The sequence below is a fragment of the Oryctolagus cuniculus genome, chromosome 14 (assembly GCF_051225735.1).
Source record: "Oryctolagus cuniculus isolate XC-2025 breed Fujian yellow rabbit chromosome 14, ASM5122573v1, whole genome shotgun sequence".
In the NCBI taxonomy this organism is placed as follows: domain Eukaryota; kingdom Metazoa; phylum Chordata; class Mammalia; order Lagomorpha; family Leporidae; genus Oryctolagus; species Oryctolagus cuniculus.
In genome coordinates this window covers 66,511,554-66,529,889 of record NC_142880.1, presented here as the reverse complement: position 1 = coordinate 66,529,889, position 18,336 = coordinate 66,511,554, and the positions used below count along the sequence as shown (strand labels likewise).

General features: G+C 38.3%; 1 protein-coding gene and 1 long non-coding RNA gene across 8 annotated transcripts in view; one reads left to right on the top strand and one right to left on the bottom strand.

Moving 5' to 3' along the window:
• Positions 1-18,336, bottom strand: part of LOC149122367 (uncharacterized) — a 205,609-nt gene that overhangs the window by 62,706 nt on the left and 124,567 nt on the right. The gene's annotated exons all lie outside the window — the stretch shown is intronic.
• The window catches only part of C6 (complement C6), a 65,717-nt gene that overhangs the window by 22,199 nt on the left and 25,182 nt on the right, over positions 1-18,336 (top strand). For both annotated transcript variants that reach the window (XM_008262156.5, XM_089313161.1), the window contains exons 7-9: positions 4,102-4,302; positions 10,748-10,988; positions 16,444-16,566. In XM_008262156.5, coding sequence (XP_008260378.4) covers positions 4,102-4,302; positions 10,748-10,988; positions 16,444-16,566 — 565 coding nt within the window. The remainder of the gene's footprint in view (positions 1-4,101; positions 4,303-10,747; positions 10,989-16,443; positions 16,567-18,336) is intronic.

Sequence of the window (18,336 nt, the reverse complement as noted above, 5' to 3'; positions counted from 1 at the left end):
GAAAGTACCGAATTAGAGATTCAAACCCTGGTTTCCCTAATACAAGTTCAGATTTTCTCTCAACCATACATCTCTAACATCCCCACACAGATAAACTGATTTATTCAGCATTTCCTCCTACATAACTAGTTCTCTTAGATAATTATGAGATTTGGACATAGAAAAATTACACATCTCTTAAGAAATACCATGATGAGTCAGTATAAGAAGTAGTTCCACTCACTTTCCTTATTTCATTTTGGCTTCTTTTTTAATAAATGACAATGAATAGCATTCTGTCTACTCCCAGAGTCTACCCCCGTGCCCTACACTTCCTGCGCTAAAGTGAGTAATCAAATTATTTTAATTTATAACAAGAAAAAACAGGAAGTATATAGTTTTAATGGTGACATCCATGCATACAAATTTGAATGCTAAGGATAATTTCAGGTCCAATGATTTCTGAGAAGCGTTTTATGAGTAGTCTAAATTTAGCAACTTCTTCTGGCTCACAAGAGCCAACTGTTAAATTTTCAAAAATTTTGCAAGCCAGTTAAACAGCATTATTAAATATTTAATAGGTAATAGTAAAATTGAACACATTATATTAAACACTAAGGTCATAACTACTCAAAATGTATCTCATCATAATTGTTTCTTGCATTTTACCATTTTGTCATTATCTTTTTGAAGTTCTTTACATCTATTGTGTCTGTAACACAAAAATATTCTATAGTTTGCTACTGGGCATCTTTTCCCAGCTTTGAATTCAGGGTATCACATAGGTAGCTTAACATCAACCATAGCAGCAATATTATACACTATAGTAAAGATAAATGCTATATTTTTCCCCCTCTTACAGAGCTGGTTGTTAAATGTTTACCAATAGATGACTAGGGTTACCCATACGACTTAGTAATTCAAGCTTGGATGGCAACTTCAATTGGGAAATACAGCCTGAAAATCCTCATTCACATGAGGACTCCTTTCATTATCAGTATAGTCCTAAAAGGTATCCAACTTTAGAAGCTACCTGAGTTAATCTCTAACAATATATCACTGAGTTTTAAATAATATTCAAATGCTAAGTAATCTTCTTCAATGATTTGGAAATGACCAAATCAAGGTCACAAGATATTAGTCTATATTTTACTGACATATATTGCTTTATTCATGCCTTTAGCAGGTGTCTGTGCAATTCTAAGCTTTATCATATTTTTAAAAAATGAAGGATAATTTTAGAGGGTATCTGATTTCCTTTTTTTGTGTAATTAGAACTTATTGAAATAGATAATAGAAATAGATAATAGATAATAGAAAGGGCTAGCTAGTACACAAAGACTGCAGAAGCTCATGGAATGTAGAGAAGGCAACTGGGCAGGTGTCACAATAGAAGATCAAAGGGATACCGTAAGATATATGATGGAACAGACTCCAGGTAGAGAACTTTTATAATAAGGCTGGATTAGGTTATACTGTGATAATAAATCTAAGATGTCAACATCTTAAAACAGTGACACCGTACTACACATCCAGTGCCAAAAAGGACTCTGCTCATGGTAGTCATCCGGAAACTCCAGAACTTGTGAGATTCTATCTGGATACATTGTTCTATGAGTCTCCAAAAAAAAAAATAAATAAAGAGACATTGCCCTTCAACCATTAAAGTGACATATCACTTATACTCACATTTCATTAGCCGAAGGAAGTAAGAAAATGCAAGGTTTCATGTGTTCCCAGAAAAAAAGAATGGAGTAATCTAATGATGAACAACACAAGGATCAATCAGGAAGTGTCTAGCATTGGGGGTTTTGGTAGAGGGCAACGGGAAACTAATCATGGAAAGTATGATCCTAAAGTCAGATTTCAGTCTCTAGAAAAAGTATAAAAGATTATTAAGGCAAGAAAATGAGGTGGGTCTGTTATAAATGACAAGCATGGTTACCAGAACTAATGGTTACTAGAACCAGAACTAGGTCCGAATAGGAGGATCATTTGAGATTTTTTTTTCCAAGTTCCTGACGAAAGCAGCAGTTAGGTCCTTGACTTGAATCTGCTTATGGGGCTTAGAAAGAGACATGTAGAGTGAAGTCAGTAAGTCCATCAATTTAGTTAAAAAGTCCTTAGCCATTACCCCATCTTTGTAATCAATGTGTTAAATTCAACCAGAGTTATGTGTATGCCCACATTGATATTCTGTGTTTTGTGTGAGGACTTTCAAATGAAGGACCAATTGCAATAACACTAGAATTACATCCCTTAGGGATCCTCCAACTGTTAAATTCAGACTCAACAACCATAAGGTCCCTGTCCAGTCAACACTTATATCACATACTTAGAAATTCTCCTCCCTTTCCCATGGTGCTGCTGCTTTGCTCCCAGCTGTCACCATTCAACTGCAGAGTGCAGTTTCCAACACTGGACTTCTCTTACAAATGTATCGACCTACCTAGATATCTTAATATCTCTGAAAGCCCTCAGATCCTCCCCACATCTCATTGGAAAATCATAATGCCAAGTTTTGTCTCTAACCTTACTCTGAGGGAACTAGATGCCACCATGTACCATCCATTATCCATGTCCCTCAACTCTCTTCTTCAGAAACAGAAATGGATGTCATTGTATGCTTACTGAGCCACCAGGAGGCTATCTGTCCACCAAATCCACAGATAATCAGGGTAAGCCCAGCTGGCATATGGACAATAATATGTAAAACCAGCAGGAAAATATTTTCTCCAGGCTCTTGTCAGTGTCATGTAGGAAAATGAATTTCCTTGCACCCCAATGAAAGAACCCACCTTGCTCCTTCCAAAAGTTGCCTTTTAATTTCTAACTTCCATTCACAGAACAGCATTCCATCCCGCTTTACACCCTCCCTCCTCTCCCCGACGTCTACTTAATCCACAACTTCAGTCGATTTACTCTCTGAATATCTTTGCAACCTAACCTTGGCAAAACACATGTCACAGTGACACTCCCAATTCTTCATTTATTCTGTTATTAAGAACTTACTATATGTAAAATTTTGCCATTAAACTAAATATAAATACTCCAGCAGGACATACAAGACTCAGCCCCAATTTCTGAGTCTAATTTAATTTTTTACTACTACTCACTTCTAAACTGCCCCTCTCCCCCAAGTAATTTATAGGGTCAGATTTTTTCTGAGTTTTTGCCCTGGGTGCCTAGACCCTCTCTCCTTACATGTTCATCTCTTTTTATTTACAGTAATATATCTTATCTTGTATGAGAGCTAACAAAGAAAATATTTTGTAGTCCGAGTTTTTCAAAGAAATTATAAATATGGCAAAACTTTCTTTGTGAGCAGTATGTTTGTGATAACATGATTTATTTATTAAGAGTTTCATTTTGTGGGCATTTTTATTGATAACTAAAATACTGTTGAATAATATTTTACACCTGGGTTATTTTATCTTTCTTTGGTTAATAACACAAGTTATTTAATGGTTATATGGTTTATCTCTCAGTGCATTTTAATATTGAATATTATAAAACAAGAAGAGAGTTTTCCATTGCAAACAATTTTTCAGATTTTGCTTACTTATTAAAAGGGCAAAGCAACAGAAAAGGTCAGGGAGAGAGACTGATCTTCCACCAGCTGATTTGCTCCCCAAATGAGGCCCAAGTTGGGTTTCAGAAACTCAATCTGTGTCCCCCAGATGGGTGGCAGGGACTCCAGTACTTGAGCCATTATCAGCAGCCTCTAGGGCATGCATTAGCAAGAAGCTGGATCAGAAGCTGAATTGGGGACTCAATTCCAGGCCTCACTACTTACTGCCCCTTGAAGTTCAGTTTAAGTGTCATTCACTTGAGGTAGATGTTCTCAAACTTGCCTTTCTGGGATTATATTTTATCGGTAGCATCTTGTTCACAGCATAACATTTACCATACTGAATTAAGTGTTTATGATCATCTCTTTCCCTAACCAACCTACAAACTCCCTGAATTGAGGAACTAACATTAGTCCCTGCTCTGTAGCAAAATGGTCTTCAAAGATTGTTGAGGGCATAAATGAATGGATGAATGATCCATGCGTTAGATGTTCATGACTAGCTCTGTGTTTCCTAAGTTATGTTTTATTTCATGTGGATTTTCCTCCAGGTAAAAACTGAAGAAGATGACTTGGAAACGGATTTCTATAAGGATTTAATTAGTCTTGAAAAGAATGAAAATCAACGAAGTTCATCACAGGGTGCAGGGCAGAGCTCTTTTTATGTCCCAATTTTTTACTCCTCCAAGAAAAGTAGAAATGTCAGACATAATTCTGCCTTCAAACAAGCCATTCAAGCCTCCTACAAAAAGGTAATTAAAAATGGTTCCCAAACTTTTTATTCTTTTTAAATCTTTTTTTTTTTTTTTTTGACAGGCAGAGTTAGTGAGAGAGAAACAGAGAGAAAGGTCTTCCTTCCATTAGTTCACCCCCCAAATGGCTGCTAGGCCTGTGCGCTGCGCTGATCTGAAGCCTGGAGCCAGGTGCTTCCTCCTGGTCTCCCATGCGGGTGCAGGGCCCCAGCACTTGAGCCATCCTCCACTGCACTCCCGGGCCACAGCAGAGAGCTGGACTGGAAGAGGAGCAACCGGGACTAGAACCCAGGGTGCTGGTGCCACAGGCAGAGGATTAGCCAAGTGAGCCGCAGTGCCAGCCAAACTTTTTATTCTTTCTTGAAAATTAACGCCAATACCAGCAATCATGCAACAAGAGGAAAGTTTTGATATCTTATCTGTAGCATTTCTAACAAACATTCATAGTTTTATTTTTGTTGTATCCTATTTTTAAAAGTTAGAGAAATCATGTATATGATAGCTCCTTTTTATATTTGACTTTATGTGTTTTATTTTCATTTATCTTTGTTGTATTATTGTAGGTATGTTTCCTATATGCCATGCATAATGACTTTTTGAAATGTAATTTGCTAAATTCTAACAATTTAGCATACTCACTCATTTGATCACATTACTTCCACTTTTTTTCATACTTATTTTTTGTTGCCACTTCCTATTTCTTTGTATCTCCTATTTTTGTCACATTTATATCTATAGTCTTTTGTTCCTCTAATCATTTTTAAAGTTCGCTATACTTTATATTCTTTGTGTAATTAACAAGCCTAACTCAAGCTATATCTTTCTTTTAACACCCTAAGTAGCATGTATGGTCCCCCAAAAGATGTTTTCCTTACCTATTCCAACCTGCCATCTCCCCTCTCCTTGAGCATACATTTGCATCCCTACCCACCCCCACTAGTGTCACATGGTCCAGTTGTCCTGAGATAGTTCAAAACTGTTGTGTTCCAAGTCATCACTAAGATCGCTGTTTGCTTTTATATTATGTATGTTAGCTTGTATTTTATTTTTACTTATCTTCCCTTTTAGATTCCTCATGTAATACTGGCACTTTCCAAGTTTGTAGCTTATATAGTATGTTTGTGCTATATTTATGTACTTTATGTATTTATACATATGTAAAGTGTGTGAATGCATGTACACACGTGTGAACGCACACACACACACACATTTTTCTCAGCATCGCTTCCTTTCCTCTTTTCCTCACTTTCCTGAGATCCCTGTTCTCGTTTGGTTTTCAGTTCTTTTAGTGCTTTCCTCAGCTAGGATACCTGCAAGCTATTCTTCAAATCTTTGGGTGATTGATTCTCCATATTCATAGTCCCATGGATTCAACCAACCATGGACAGAATTTTAGAAAAAAATACATCTATAATGAAAATGTATAAACTTTTTTCTTGTCATTATTATCATATCATTTACTTTGCATGAGATATTACAAGCAATCTAGTGATGGTTTAATATATATAAAAAATACGTTTTCGAATAAAGTATGTGAGAGGGGGCTGGCATCAGGCTTGGCAGTTAAGATGTTGCTTAGGACAACCACATCTCACATTGGTATAACTGGTTTTGACTCCTGAGTTTACTTCAGATTCCAGCTTTCTGATCATGTAGACCCTGGGAGGCAATGGTGATAGCTCAGTTGGCTTTATGCCACCCATGTGGGAGACCAGGACTGAGTTCTTGACTTGGCTTTGCCATCTCCCCACCCAGCACTGCAGCCATCTAGGGAGTGAAGCAACAGATAAGAGCTTACTTTTTCTCTGTGCCTCTCAGAAAGAGAGAGAGAGAGAAAGAGAGAGAGAGGAAGAAGAAGGAGGAGGAGGAGGAAGAGAGGAAGGGGAGGATATATTTAGGATACATGAAAATACTCTGCCATTTTATATAAGAGACAAGAGCATCCTCAGATTTTGGTATCATGGGAGTCTTAAAAACAATTTCCCACCAATACCAAGGATGATTGTATGTCTTAAATTTCTTGCCTCTTTCCTGAGCTGTAAAGATTATATCATCTTCTCTTCTCCTGACAGTAGTCTAATTTCCATTGTTGCATAGGATAAAAAAAAATCACATCAAGGCTTATTTTTCCTAATTGCTTTCTCCTTTGATTTTTTAAAACCTTTTATTAAAGATTTATTTTGTTTGAAAGTCAGAGTTAGAGAGAGAGGCAGGGAGAAAAAGAGATCCATTGTTCACTTCCCAAATGGCCAGAGTGGGCTGTTCCAAAGGCACAATCCAGAAGCTTCTTCCAGGTCCTCCACATAGGTATAGGGGCCCAAGCACCTGGGCTATCTTCCACTGCTTTCCCAGGCATATTAGCAGGGAGCTGGATCAGAAATGGAGCAACCGGGACTTGAACCAGCTCCCACATGAGATGCTAACACTTCAGGTGGCTGCCTTACCTGCTGTGCCATGGTGCTGGTCTTCCTTTGATTTAAAAAATATATATAAATATAATTTAGGATATGTCTAAAGTATTGGACTTTTCCCATTAATCTTTCTAGGAACTGAAGGAATCCTTTCAAAAAGTAAAGATACATCTTCCTCTGTTAATCTTTCCTCATCTGTTCCTTTTTCCCTTAGTATTTGCATATCAAATCTTTGGAATATGCCTTACAACTCTTAAATGATTTAGGGAATAGATTTCTATTAGAAAATTTTAGAAATTTGTTTAAAGATTTATTTATTTATTTGAAAGGCAGAGAGAGAGAAGAGACAGAGAGATATTCAACCTGCTGGTTCACATCCCAAATAGCTGCAACAGCTAGGGCTGGGCCAGGCCACAATCAGGAGCTTCATCCATGTCTCCCATGTGGGTACAGGGACCCAAGGCCTTGGGCCATCCTCCTCTGCTTTCCCAGGCACATTAGCCAGGAGCTGGATTGGAAGTGGAACAACCAGGATTTGAATAGGCGCCCCAGGCAGTTTTACCCACAACATCATTACCCTGGCCCCACCAAGATCTTTTAAAATAGCATCTGTTCCTCCTACAACCACTACTTCTGTGTTATTTTGTATTATTATTGTAGTAGTATATCTTTTTTATCTTTTATTTAATGAATATAAATTTCCAAAGTACGACTCATGGGTTACAATGGCTTCCCCCCCCATACCGTCCCTCCCACCCACAACCCTCCCCTTTCCCACTCCCTCTCCCCTTCCATTCACATCAAGATTCATTTTCAATTATCTTAATATACAGAAGATCAGCTTAGTATACCTTAAGTAAGGATTTCAACAGTTTGCTCCCACACAGAAACATAAAGTGAAAAATAATATCTTTTCCCAAGAGGTAAATAGGGAGAATGAGCCCTAAATCATAGAATCAGAGAGGGAGGAAGTGAAAAAATACAGAGGCACCAACACTGGAGCCAATGGAACCAGAAACCGGAGGTTACCATGCATGGCTCCTCTTGCCTTTACAAGGATGTCCCTCATCATTTATCATTCATCCATTCAGGTATACTTATATGAGACCTTAGAGTACTTAACAGATAATTTTCCTGAGATTTCCATTTATCCTCTAAAGAAACTTAAAAGGTAGTCAGAATAGGTATTTTAACACTATTGTTCAGATGAACAAATTGAAGTTATTATCAAACATCCACTGTGTGGCAGGCACTCGACCGAAGTCCAAGGAACTGAATGACTCTCAGTGAGCTTAATTGAGAAGATGCTAGAGATGGCGTTAAACTCATTTTATCTAGCTTTTGTCTATTTATTCTTATCTCCTATGTTATTCTCAAAGATGCTTATTATGCATTCATTTATTCATCATTTCAGAAAATACAGAAAAAATAATAGTTCTGATGATAAGCAAAAAATGATAATTAAATTCATTTTGTAATATGTATTGTCACCTCAGTTTTTAATGGGCTTTGGGTAATTTGAGCCCTCCAAACTTATCAAATTATACTCATAATTACTAGGAAGTAAAAAAAAATCCATGCCTTTCCTTTAATTAAGAATTCAGAATATGTAGGGGTAGGCAAGCAATTCAGCCTTTTATTTTTTAAAACTCCCCAGTTCACTCTGATAGAGCATCCAGGACTGGAGCTAACTATGTGAAAATATAGTCAAAGACAGGAGGCAGATGGAAATGTTGAATGAGACATACCTAGCCGTATCATTACTGACACTAAGACTTGCTTCACAGAATGGGCTTAGAAATGTTTCAGACATGGTAGAGAACATTTGTGAAATCTCTATCTGTAAATAAACAGTTGTTTGATCCTTGAGTGCTCTGCCCAATGTGAAACCATCAGGACTATACATAGTGTCAGGTTGGAAGATATCAAATTGTTGTTATTCAATCATTTTTTATTTACAAGATTGCCAGCTTCATGTGGCTCAGCTTGATATCCTTACTGTTATCTTTGATTAAATCTGAAGAGAAAAAAGGAAATCTCACTCTAAATAGAAAATGCAATTGCAACCTCTTCTGAGCTTCAAGGAGTGCTAGCCATAAGTCTTCTAAAATCAATCCAAGCCCCTTCAGTAAAGCTTAATGTTGGGCAGATAGTCTGTTTGAAAGCAAAATACGAATTTCCTCACTTAACTGGGTAAGATTCAGGGCTCTTCTGATTCATATTACAAAATAGAAACTACAAATATATGATGAAAATAAACTGAGATCTCACAAATTATTGAAATCGATTCTCTATTAGCTAGTAATCTACCATATGCGATTATTGGTCTAAGAAAGCCAGTTGCAGCATTAATGGGTAAAACACATGCAGGTATTTGTCCCAAGTTACCAAAGCTTAACTTGTATTTTTCTTGTCTTAGTTTTAAAAGCAAACTGGATACTTCAAAGCTCCCAGAATGGGCATTTCAGATACAAAGAGAGTGAGCTTTTTACCAAAATCACACAACCCTCCAGCTTTTAAAACTTAGGGTCCTATCACATAATTCTAGTATTAAACTTAAAAATAGAATATGCAGTTAGTAAAATATAAGCTCCACCAAGGTATAAAATATGTCTCCTTTGTTCATTTCTGTGTCCTCAGTACTTGAGCTGAGAAATTTATTCAATTTATTCAGGACAAGAAGATAAAAATGAAGGAAGCAGAGAAAGAGAAAGAAGGAAGATGGATGATAACTTTCTTCAATCTTTGTGATTATTTTCTGTTATGTTAGTCATTTTGTTCCATACTTACAGCATACAGGACATGCCTGTCGAGTATTTAATAGTTACAATAAAGTTAATATGCTAAAATGTGGATCTCATTCTGTTACCATCACTCAAATATTACAATTTGTCAAAATTGAGAGATCAGATAAACTACATAAAATTTAAAAAATGGGTAGTGGTTGTGGCATAGTGGGTTAAGCTACCTCCTGTGATGCTGGTATCCCTTTTGGGCACTGATGTAAGTCCTGGCTGCTCCACTTCCAATCCACCTCCCTGCTAATGCACCTGAGAAAGCAATGAAATATGGCCCAAGTGCTTGGGTCCCATGTGGGAAACTTGGAAGGAATCCAGGCTTCTGGCATCGGACTGGCCCAGCCCTGACTATTGTAGTTATTTAGGGAATGATGGAAGATCTCTAGCTCTAGCTCTAGCTCTATTCTATCTCTATCTGTATCTCTTTCTTTCTGTAACTCTACCTTTAAAAAAATATATCTTTACAATTTAATTAAATGTAAAAAGCAGACAATTTTCATGGATGAACTCATAAATCTTAGTGGCTGCATAGAATAAGCTTAGCAATTGACATTTTAAATCATAGTACCAATCATCTAATCAAAAACTAACCTAATAATAAAACAAGGAAATAAAATCTCACATCTTTATACATAGAGGTAAAAGAAATAGCACAGAAATAATTTAAATTTCTCCTCTCAAGTAATTTAGAATTGTAGCATTTTTACAGTTGAAAAGGAGTGTGAAATGTCACTTGGTAAGCAGACCTCATCTTATCATTTGACAAGGGAAGTCTGGGGAATTAAAATGCTTTTTTCCAGTTAGTGACAATGCTGCAACTTGAATCTGAGTTGCCAAACTTCCAGCTGAAACTTTACACAATCCTTTTTCAATTATTTTGGTTAGCAGGCATTCAGAATAAAAACTCAGTAGGGATGCAGCCATAGTGGCAATCAGAGAAAAATTTACTTTTCTGATTACTGATCTCCTCTTTGTTCAAGAACATATGCTTCAGTCACATAGTTTACATTACTGAGACTCTTATCTGCTCTGCACTTTGAACATCTCAGGAAAATAAAACAACAAAGTGAACTGAAATTATAATTCTGTGAGAACATCCAATAGAGAGTTCCAATTTTTGGAATACTATGATAGGAATGAAAATAATGACACGCTGATGATATTTAAATGTTTGATACCTCAAGCTTTCATTACCTTTAGTCAATGTTTTTTACTCTTTTCTCCTCTTCCATTTAGGATTCTAGTTTTATCAGGATCCATAAAGTGATAAAAGTCTTAAACTTCACAATGAAAGCTAAAGATTTGCAGCTTTCTGATGTCTTTCTGAAGGCACTTAACCATCTGCCTCTGGAATACAACTCAGCTCTGTACAGCCGGATATTTGACGAATTTGGGACTCACTACTTTGCCTCCGGCTCCCTGGGGGGAGTATATGACCTCCTCTACCAATTTAGCAGTGAAGAACTGAAGAACTCAGGTATATTTTCTCTGTCCCTCACTTTTTTTTAACCAATATGACAGCATTCAATACATTTTTTCTCTTCCTGTCATTTTAATTTTGCTAGTCAATATTCTTCTTTGACTTTATTTAGATCTTACTTCCATTTTCAAAATGATATGAAGAAATGTAAAAAATATATATACTCTAATAAATACAATTAGAAAACTAGGACCGTAAAAGATGTGAGAGGTTGATAAGCCTCTTCCTATATGACTGGGCATCATGTTTTTCTCTAACTATCCTGATATCTGGAAGCATTATAGGCTACAGGGTAGTGGCTACCTACAAATAGAAATGCATGTCAATACCTCAAGGAAGGCAAAGTTTGTCCTGGATCAAAGCTATTCTCAAGATAGCTTACTTATAGCATTTTTGCAGGAGATAGTTTTATAGAGCAATAATTTATAGCAAATCTAATAGCAATCCTTTTTTAACTACAAGTCAATGAATAAGATGAAAAAGCAATTAGGAACTCGACAAGGGGCTAAGTTAATGTGATAATAAAACTAAAATTCAAAGGTAAAAAGCACTTTTATTTGAGAAAAAGTTAGAACTTTATGCCTTGAAATATACAGCTGACATTTTCCTGCCTGCATATAAAATAGTGATATATAAAACCAAACATCTTGGTTTCTAAAGCAGTATCTTATATTACAAATATTACTTATTATTATAGGTTAAGCACCATTTCATAATTTTTTCAGGGTCCTGCATAAAATGACACTGGGCCCTTCTGATAACCTGTCATGTGGTTCTTGAAAACAAAGTCAGGAAACTGTATGGTAATCTGAACTAAACTCACCAGTTCTCCCAAGAAAATTAGAGTTAAACTTTTAAACCAAAGAAACCAAGGATTTATGTGAAAACACATCAGACCATCCCTGAGCCCACTTGAGTTTCAGACCCTCTGTTCTTAGATCTCATTGTGATAAACATTACTATCTATTATGGCTGCCCTGGGTCCTTCTAATTCCTTAGGGATAAGACGTCCCTCATGCAACTTCCTAAGAAAGGAAATAAGATACATACATTTCAGAAGAATTTTCTGTAAGAAGGCTTTATTTTTTTTTTCCACCTGATATGTTTACTAGAATCCCAAAGGTCTGCGCTGCGATGGGTTTCCGTGCTGCCTGCACCTTACACTCCATTTCAGTTAACCTTTCCATTGAAGCAATGCTCCTACAATGAATCTGATGTCGCCTACCACTGTGCATAGCCTCAATATTAATGCTAAGCAAAAATGGTCGGAGGAAATCTCTGGCCCTTGGCTTGGTTTCATCTCACCCTTCACATGAAATTATTCTGTTCACTGCTGCCGTGGTCCAGCAGCATTTCCCACTTCATGAGCTTTCATCATACTTTCAAAACAAAACTTTTAAACACTTGGAAATCAGGTCACGTAAAGGGTTATGTAAATCCTGAATCAATCATCGGGCATTTCAACAATGGAAAACCATCCCAAATGAACAGCAATGACCACGCTTTCCTAAAAGAACATTCTCACCTTTTATCTCTAAACAGAGGTGGGGGTTGACACATACATATACAAAATAAAGGCAAGAAGGAGAGGTTGAGATGTGATAGGAAACTTAAATGAATGTGAAACTAGAGTTCAGCAAAGTAAGTTCTAGTGTTCTATAGCACAGTGGGGGACTATAATTTATAATAACCTACTATATAGTTTATAACTAGAACAGATGAACTTGAAGGCTCAAGCAAACAGAAATAATAAGAAGGAAATGTGGTGACAAGTTTTTCACACCATAATAAATTTAACTTTTAATTCTATTTTTCCACAAACTTTTAAAATACCTTTGTAGCAATAGCATGTGTGTGTGTGTATGCTGTGTATTATTCAGTAAGAAATGTATGTTTGATACTCTCATTTTCTAAGTATTCCTATATTCAGTACCTCTGTATATGTGTGTATATATGTGAGTATTTCCCTCAGTCGCTACATTGCTGTGCAATTTTAATTGTGGTTAGGTGAAGCACACCCAAACAGAAACAAATACAGTAACACAGAATTCTCTAATGTGTATGCTTAACTTTCTGTATCCTCTCTCTAGATAAAAATATATATTCTAGATTCCTCTCTTCTCTTTCTTTTTTCCCCCTTTCTTCAAGATTTATTTACTTATTTGAAAGAATTATATAGAGAGGGGCCAGTTCTGTGGCGTCCCAGGTAAAGCCGCTGCCTGCTGTGCTGGCATCCCACATGGGTGCCGGTTCAAGTCCTGGCTGCTCCACTTCCAATCTAGCTCTTTACTATGGCCTGGGAAAGCAGAAGATGGCCCAAGTCTTTGGGTCCCTGCACCTACTTGGGAGACCCTGAAGAAGCTCCTGGCTTTGGATAGGCACAGCTCCAACCATTGTGGCCATCAGGGTAGGTGAACCAGCAGATGGAAAACTGACTGACTGACTCTCTCTCTCTCTCTCTCTCTCTGCCTCTCCTTTTCTCTCTGTGTAACTCTGAATTTCAAATAAATAAATAAATCTTTAAGAAAAAAGTTATAGAGAGAAGGAGAAACAAAAGGGATCTTCAATCTGCTTGTTCACTGCCCAAGTAGCTGCAATGTCAAAGGCTGGACCAGGCCACAGTCAGGACACAGGAGCTTCATCTGGATCTCCGAAGTTGGCAGCAAGGGCCCAAGCATGGGCCGTCTTCCTCTTCTTTTTCCAGGCAATTAGCAGGGAACTGGATCAGAAGTGGAGCAGCCAGGACACAAACTAGCAACAATATGGGGTGCTGCTCTTGTAGGCAGTGTCTTTACCCTCTACACCACAATGCCAGCCCCAAATTCTCTCCCTATTACTTCTCCCTTTACCCAACCATAAATGCTATAATGTAGGCTGTTTTTTCTATAGAATGCTTTGTTCAGTAAGAATAATACCATTGTCAATAGTTTTGAAAAAAAAAAAAGACTTGATTATTTCATAGTACTTCCTCTCCACAAAGAATAAACTGCTTTTTGCTTGCATCCCTTGATTTATTCTGTTGTTCCATGTCCCTTCAACACTCAAGTTAAAACCTTAAATAAAGTTGACATTGCTTCAGTGTGCAAGGAAGAAACAATGTGGAAAGCAAAGGAAAATCATTAAACAACCGAAATATAACATGCAAGATGGTAACTTTAAAGTCCTTTTGTTGGGAAGTCATCTACTCTGCTTTGGAAATGAAGAAAATTCTCTCCACTATTTATCAGTGTGATATTTTGGACTAAGATTTTGCTTTGCTCAGTCTTAACAGCTGAGGTCATTGTGGACCTGCTCACCCCTGCGCCACAGCAGAGACACACACGGGCTTGAAAGTCAGGTGCTGCAGCATCCAGTAGCTCCATAGTTAACGCAGGTTGGGGGGGGAGGGGGCAGGCAGCAACCAACAAGGCAGAGGTAGGGAATAAAAGGCTTGATACAGCCCTAATATTCTAATCACTGTATGTCTAATACCATAAGAGAGATCCATCCTAAGATTTAAGGTTTTACTTTTAGCCCTTAGAAAATAATATTTTATGCCTCACAGTTCAGTTAATTAGCTGATTATAAATGATAAAACAAAAGAATAGGAGTTGTGCACCATACTGCTTTAAGTTCCTTGCATGGTCTAAAAATTTAACTGACCCATTAGTGTTAAAACAATGCTTCCAGGTGAACCATGAGCCACATTTTCTCAGCAACACTGAAACAGCCACATTTTCATAGAGTTGAAGATGCAAAGTAAATAGGAAGTAATCAAATCATGTAATTCCTACTCTAACTAGCAGTGCATCTCTTCAAATGTGTCCAACTGTGAAGGAAAACTCAGTTCATGTTCACCCAGCCTCTTTCTCAGCAATCCATGTTTCAGGTTTCCATTTCAGCATCGAATCCCATTACAGCCTAAGCTCTGGAAACACTCTTCCTCCTTAGCATAACTGGCAATCCCAAATGTCAGTATTTGGTAAAGCATTTTGCTTCATGGTGTTTAAGAGCCAACATGAACAGCTGTTTCTCTCATGTGCTTGTATTTTAACTCACTACCAGAAGATCTGGATTTTAATTTTAGAGGATCTGGATGTGAGTCGTGTGTCTTAGAATGTTAAGGAAAAGGAAACAGATTCCCCACAGAGTACTCCAGGATCAACTCACCCTGCAAATATGCTGGATCTATTTCACTGCACTGCCGTCCACTTACACATTAGGTTTTGAGGCCATTGGGAGTGTTCATGGGCATTGTAATGGGAGTGAGCCAGATGACCAACTTATCAACCAGTGATGCAGCAGCATTTGATAAAGGATAGGAACCATGAGAACTAACGGCATTCTTACTGATGGCCTGAGTCTCAGAGCAACAGGGCTTTTATGCGACTTTGAAGGATGTGGAGGGTCACTCAATGGAAGCAGCACTAGGTAACTAGGACAAAATTCATCCCAGCTCCCACACTTGAACCAGGGGGCAGTAAGGTTGTATTTCCTTTCCCTGTTGTCAACAGGGGAGACATCAAGTAGGGCTTGAGTGAAGGTGAGGAGATAAAGAGAGCGACCTGAGGGGAGGTTGAGAAGAGTCCACGGGTCATCATGTCAGAAGTCCTGAGGTTAACATTGAAGGTTTGAGAGGGAAGGGTGAAGTGAGCGGCTGAGCCAGCAGGGAAGGCACAGAGAAGTATGAGGATCAATGTTGAGGGAGTGAAAGATGAACAAAAAGTTTTACATTTCAGGGGCTGTTGTGATGCAACTGGTTAAGCCGCTGCTTGTAATGCTGGTATCCCATATCAGAGTGCTGGTTCAAGTCCCAGCTGCTCTGCTTCCAATCCAGCTCCCTGCTAACACACCTGAGAAAGCAGAGAAGACAGCCCAAGTCTTGGGCCCCTGCCACCCACGTGGAAGACTTTGATAGAGTTCCCAGATCCTGGCTTTGGCCTGGGCTAGCCCCAACCAATTCAGTCATTTGGAGAGGATAGAAGATCACTTTTCTCTCTCCCTGTCACTCTGCCTTTCAAATATATAAAATAAATGTTTTAAGAAAAAAAATGTTTACATTTCAGGTGATGATCAGGAAAACAAATAGAGTCAGGTGTGACCCATAAAGTAGGCCTTTCCATGGGGAACAGAACATGTTAACCTTTTGAGTACATTGGCAGTGCCAGTAGAAGGGCAAATTTAGAGGTTCATTGTGTTGAATGGTAGCCAGAAGCCAGCAATGGGGAGAGGCCAGTGTCATCCCCATCATGAGTGGGGATCCCCACAGTGGCCTCATGGTTTAGCATTGAAGGACTACTGGCAGGGACCCACATACACCCCTTCAGTTCAAGATCATCACAGACCCATGCAGGACTGAATCTGGGGGGAGCTGTTTACTAGGGATGAGGAAGACAGGGGCTGACAGATAGGACCTGGAGCTCCAGAAGTGACCAGACCCTCATATTCCTTTTCTCTGTTTGTACTCCATTAGGTTTAACAGAGGAAGAAGCTAAAAATTGTGTCTCAGTTGAAACAAGAAAAAGTTATGTTTTTTTTACGAAAAAAAAAGTGCATCACCAGTGCACCACTAACAAGCTGTCGGAGAAATATGAAGGTAACAGCACTTTTTCCTAGCAGTCTATCAGATGTGTCCTGAGGCTGACTGTAATTTAAGTACCACCACTGTGATGGGTGGCGGTGGGGAGGAGACTGCAAGTAAAACTATCATTAGCACTATTTAAAATGGGATATGATTAAGCTTTTCTTCATTTTATTAGGTTAATTTAATGAACAATTTACTGATATTTCCCATCTGCATAACTCAGTATTGGGCAATGTGAAGTAAATATGGGTGTAAGCCAGGCCTTCTTATTAAGAACCTTACAAAATACTAATATATAATCTACTATTAGAAATACACACTATGGGGATAGCATTGTGACAGAGGAGGTTAAGCACTGCCTGCAACACCAATATCCATGTAAGAGCACCAGTTTAAGTCTCCGCTGCTCTGCTTCTGATCTAGCTCCCTGCAATTGTGCCTGGGCTTGGGCCCCTACCTCCCATATAGGAGGCCCAGATGGAGTTTCGGGCTGCTGATTTTGGCCTGGCCCAGTCCCAGCTCAGACTCAGTTGTTGCAGCCATCTGAGAAGTGAACCAGCTTTCTCTTTTTGTGTCTTCACTGTCATTCTGCCATTCAAATAAAGGTAAACAAATCTTAAAAAAAAAAAAAAGAAAGAAAATACAGACTGGTAAATGTATTAGAGAGATCCACACACGTTTCAAAGAAGGCTATGGGAGTACTATGGGCAGAAGAAAACAGAACAAAAGGAAATTCCGAAATCAACACACATCAAGTTTTGTGATGAGAGTGATTTAAGGGTTTGTTCATTGATTGTGGAAGATAACTTTGGAAAAGGGAGACAGAGAGAAAGCAAATCCAGTCCAAACTACTGAGGAAAGAAAACACAGGTCAGATTTTATAGAATGATAGCATTCCTTCAGAGTTTCAGCCACTGCCTATGGGCTCACACTCACATCCTAATCCCCAAGCCAAATATCTCTTCCAAGCTCAACCCACCTACCTATCAGTAAACCTCTCTACCTGAATATCTGTAAGCACCAATAATAAACATATTCTCTCCCTCCTGCAAAAGCTTCTTATATCTGACCGCATGGTTTTCCCTCTATAGTCTAATGGGATTGTTGTGCAGATTAAGTGATGTGGCATTTATAATAAGCCTACCATAATGACAAACAGCTCCTGATTCCTTTCACCTTTTCACTCCTTTACCAGTCCCCATTTTAATGAACGGCATTACCATTAACTAAGGAAAGCAGGCCAGAAGTCTGGATATTATCTTTAATGTTGCCTTTTCTTTCATCTTCATATTCAATAAATAACCATGTGTAATCCACTCTGTTTCCTGAATACCTCTTCAGGCTGCCTCCATCGCTGCCATAGGCCTACCCTCCATTCACTGTTTCCAACCTGGATCCTCACAACAGCCTACTCAGTCTTCTTGCTTCCAGTCTTGCTCTTGCTTTCTTCCAGTCTGTTCTACACATTTCAGAGGGAGGCATGTTCTCTATGGAAAATCTTATTTGTGAAACTCTTGTGCTCTAAACCTGTCATGGGTCCACATGAGCTTAAGATTCTGCATAGCTGAACATCAGGCATTCTCTGAAACAAGTCATGCTCTGTCTTAGGACTGGGCATTCCAAACAACTTCTCCCTCGGTTTCAAGTGTTCTTCTTACCTACTCCACCAAACTGATTTCTACTCATTCTGTCCAAAATAATGGACATAGAATCACAGAAGCTCCCATAGTTAAAGCTTGTATTTTCCTGGAGAAGATAGGTAAGGAATAACTAAAAATATAA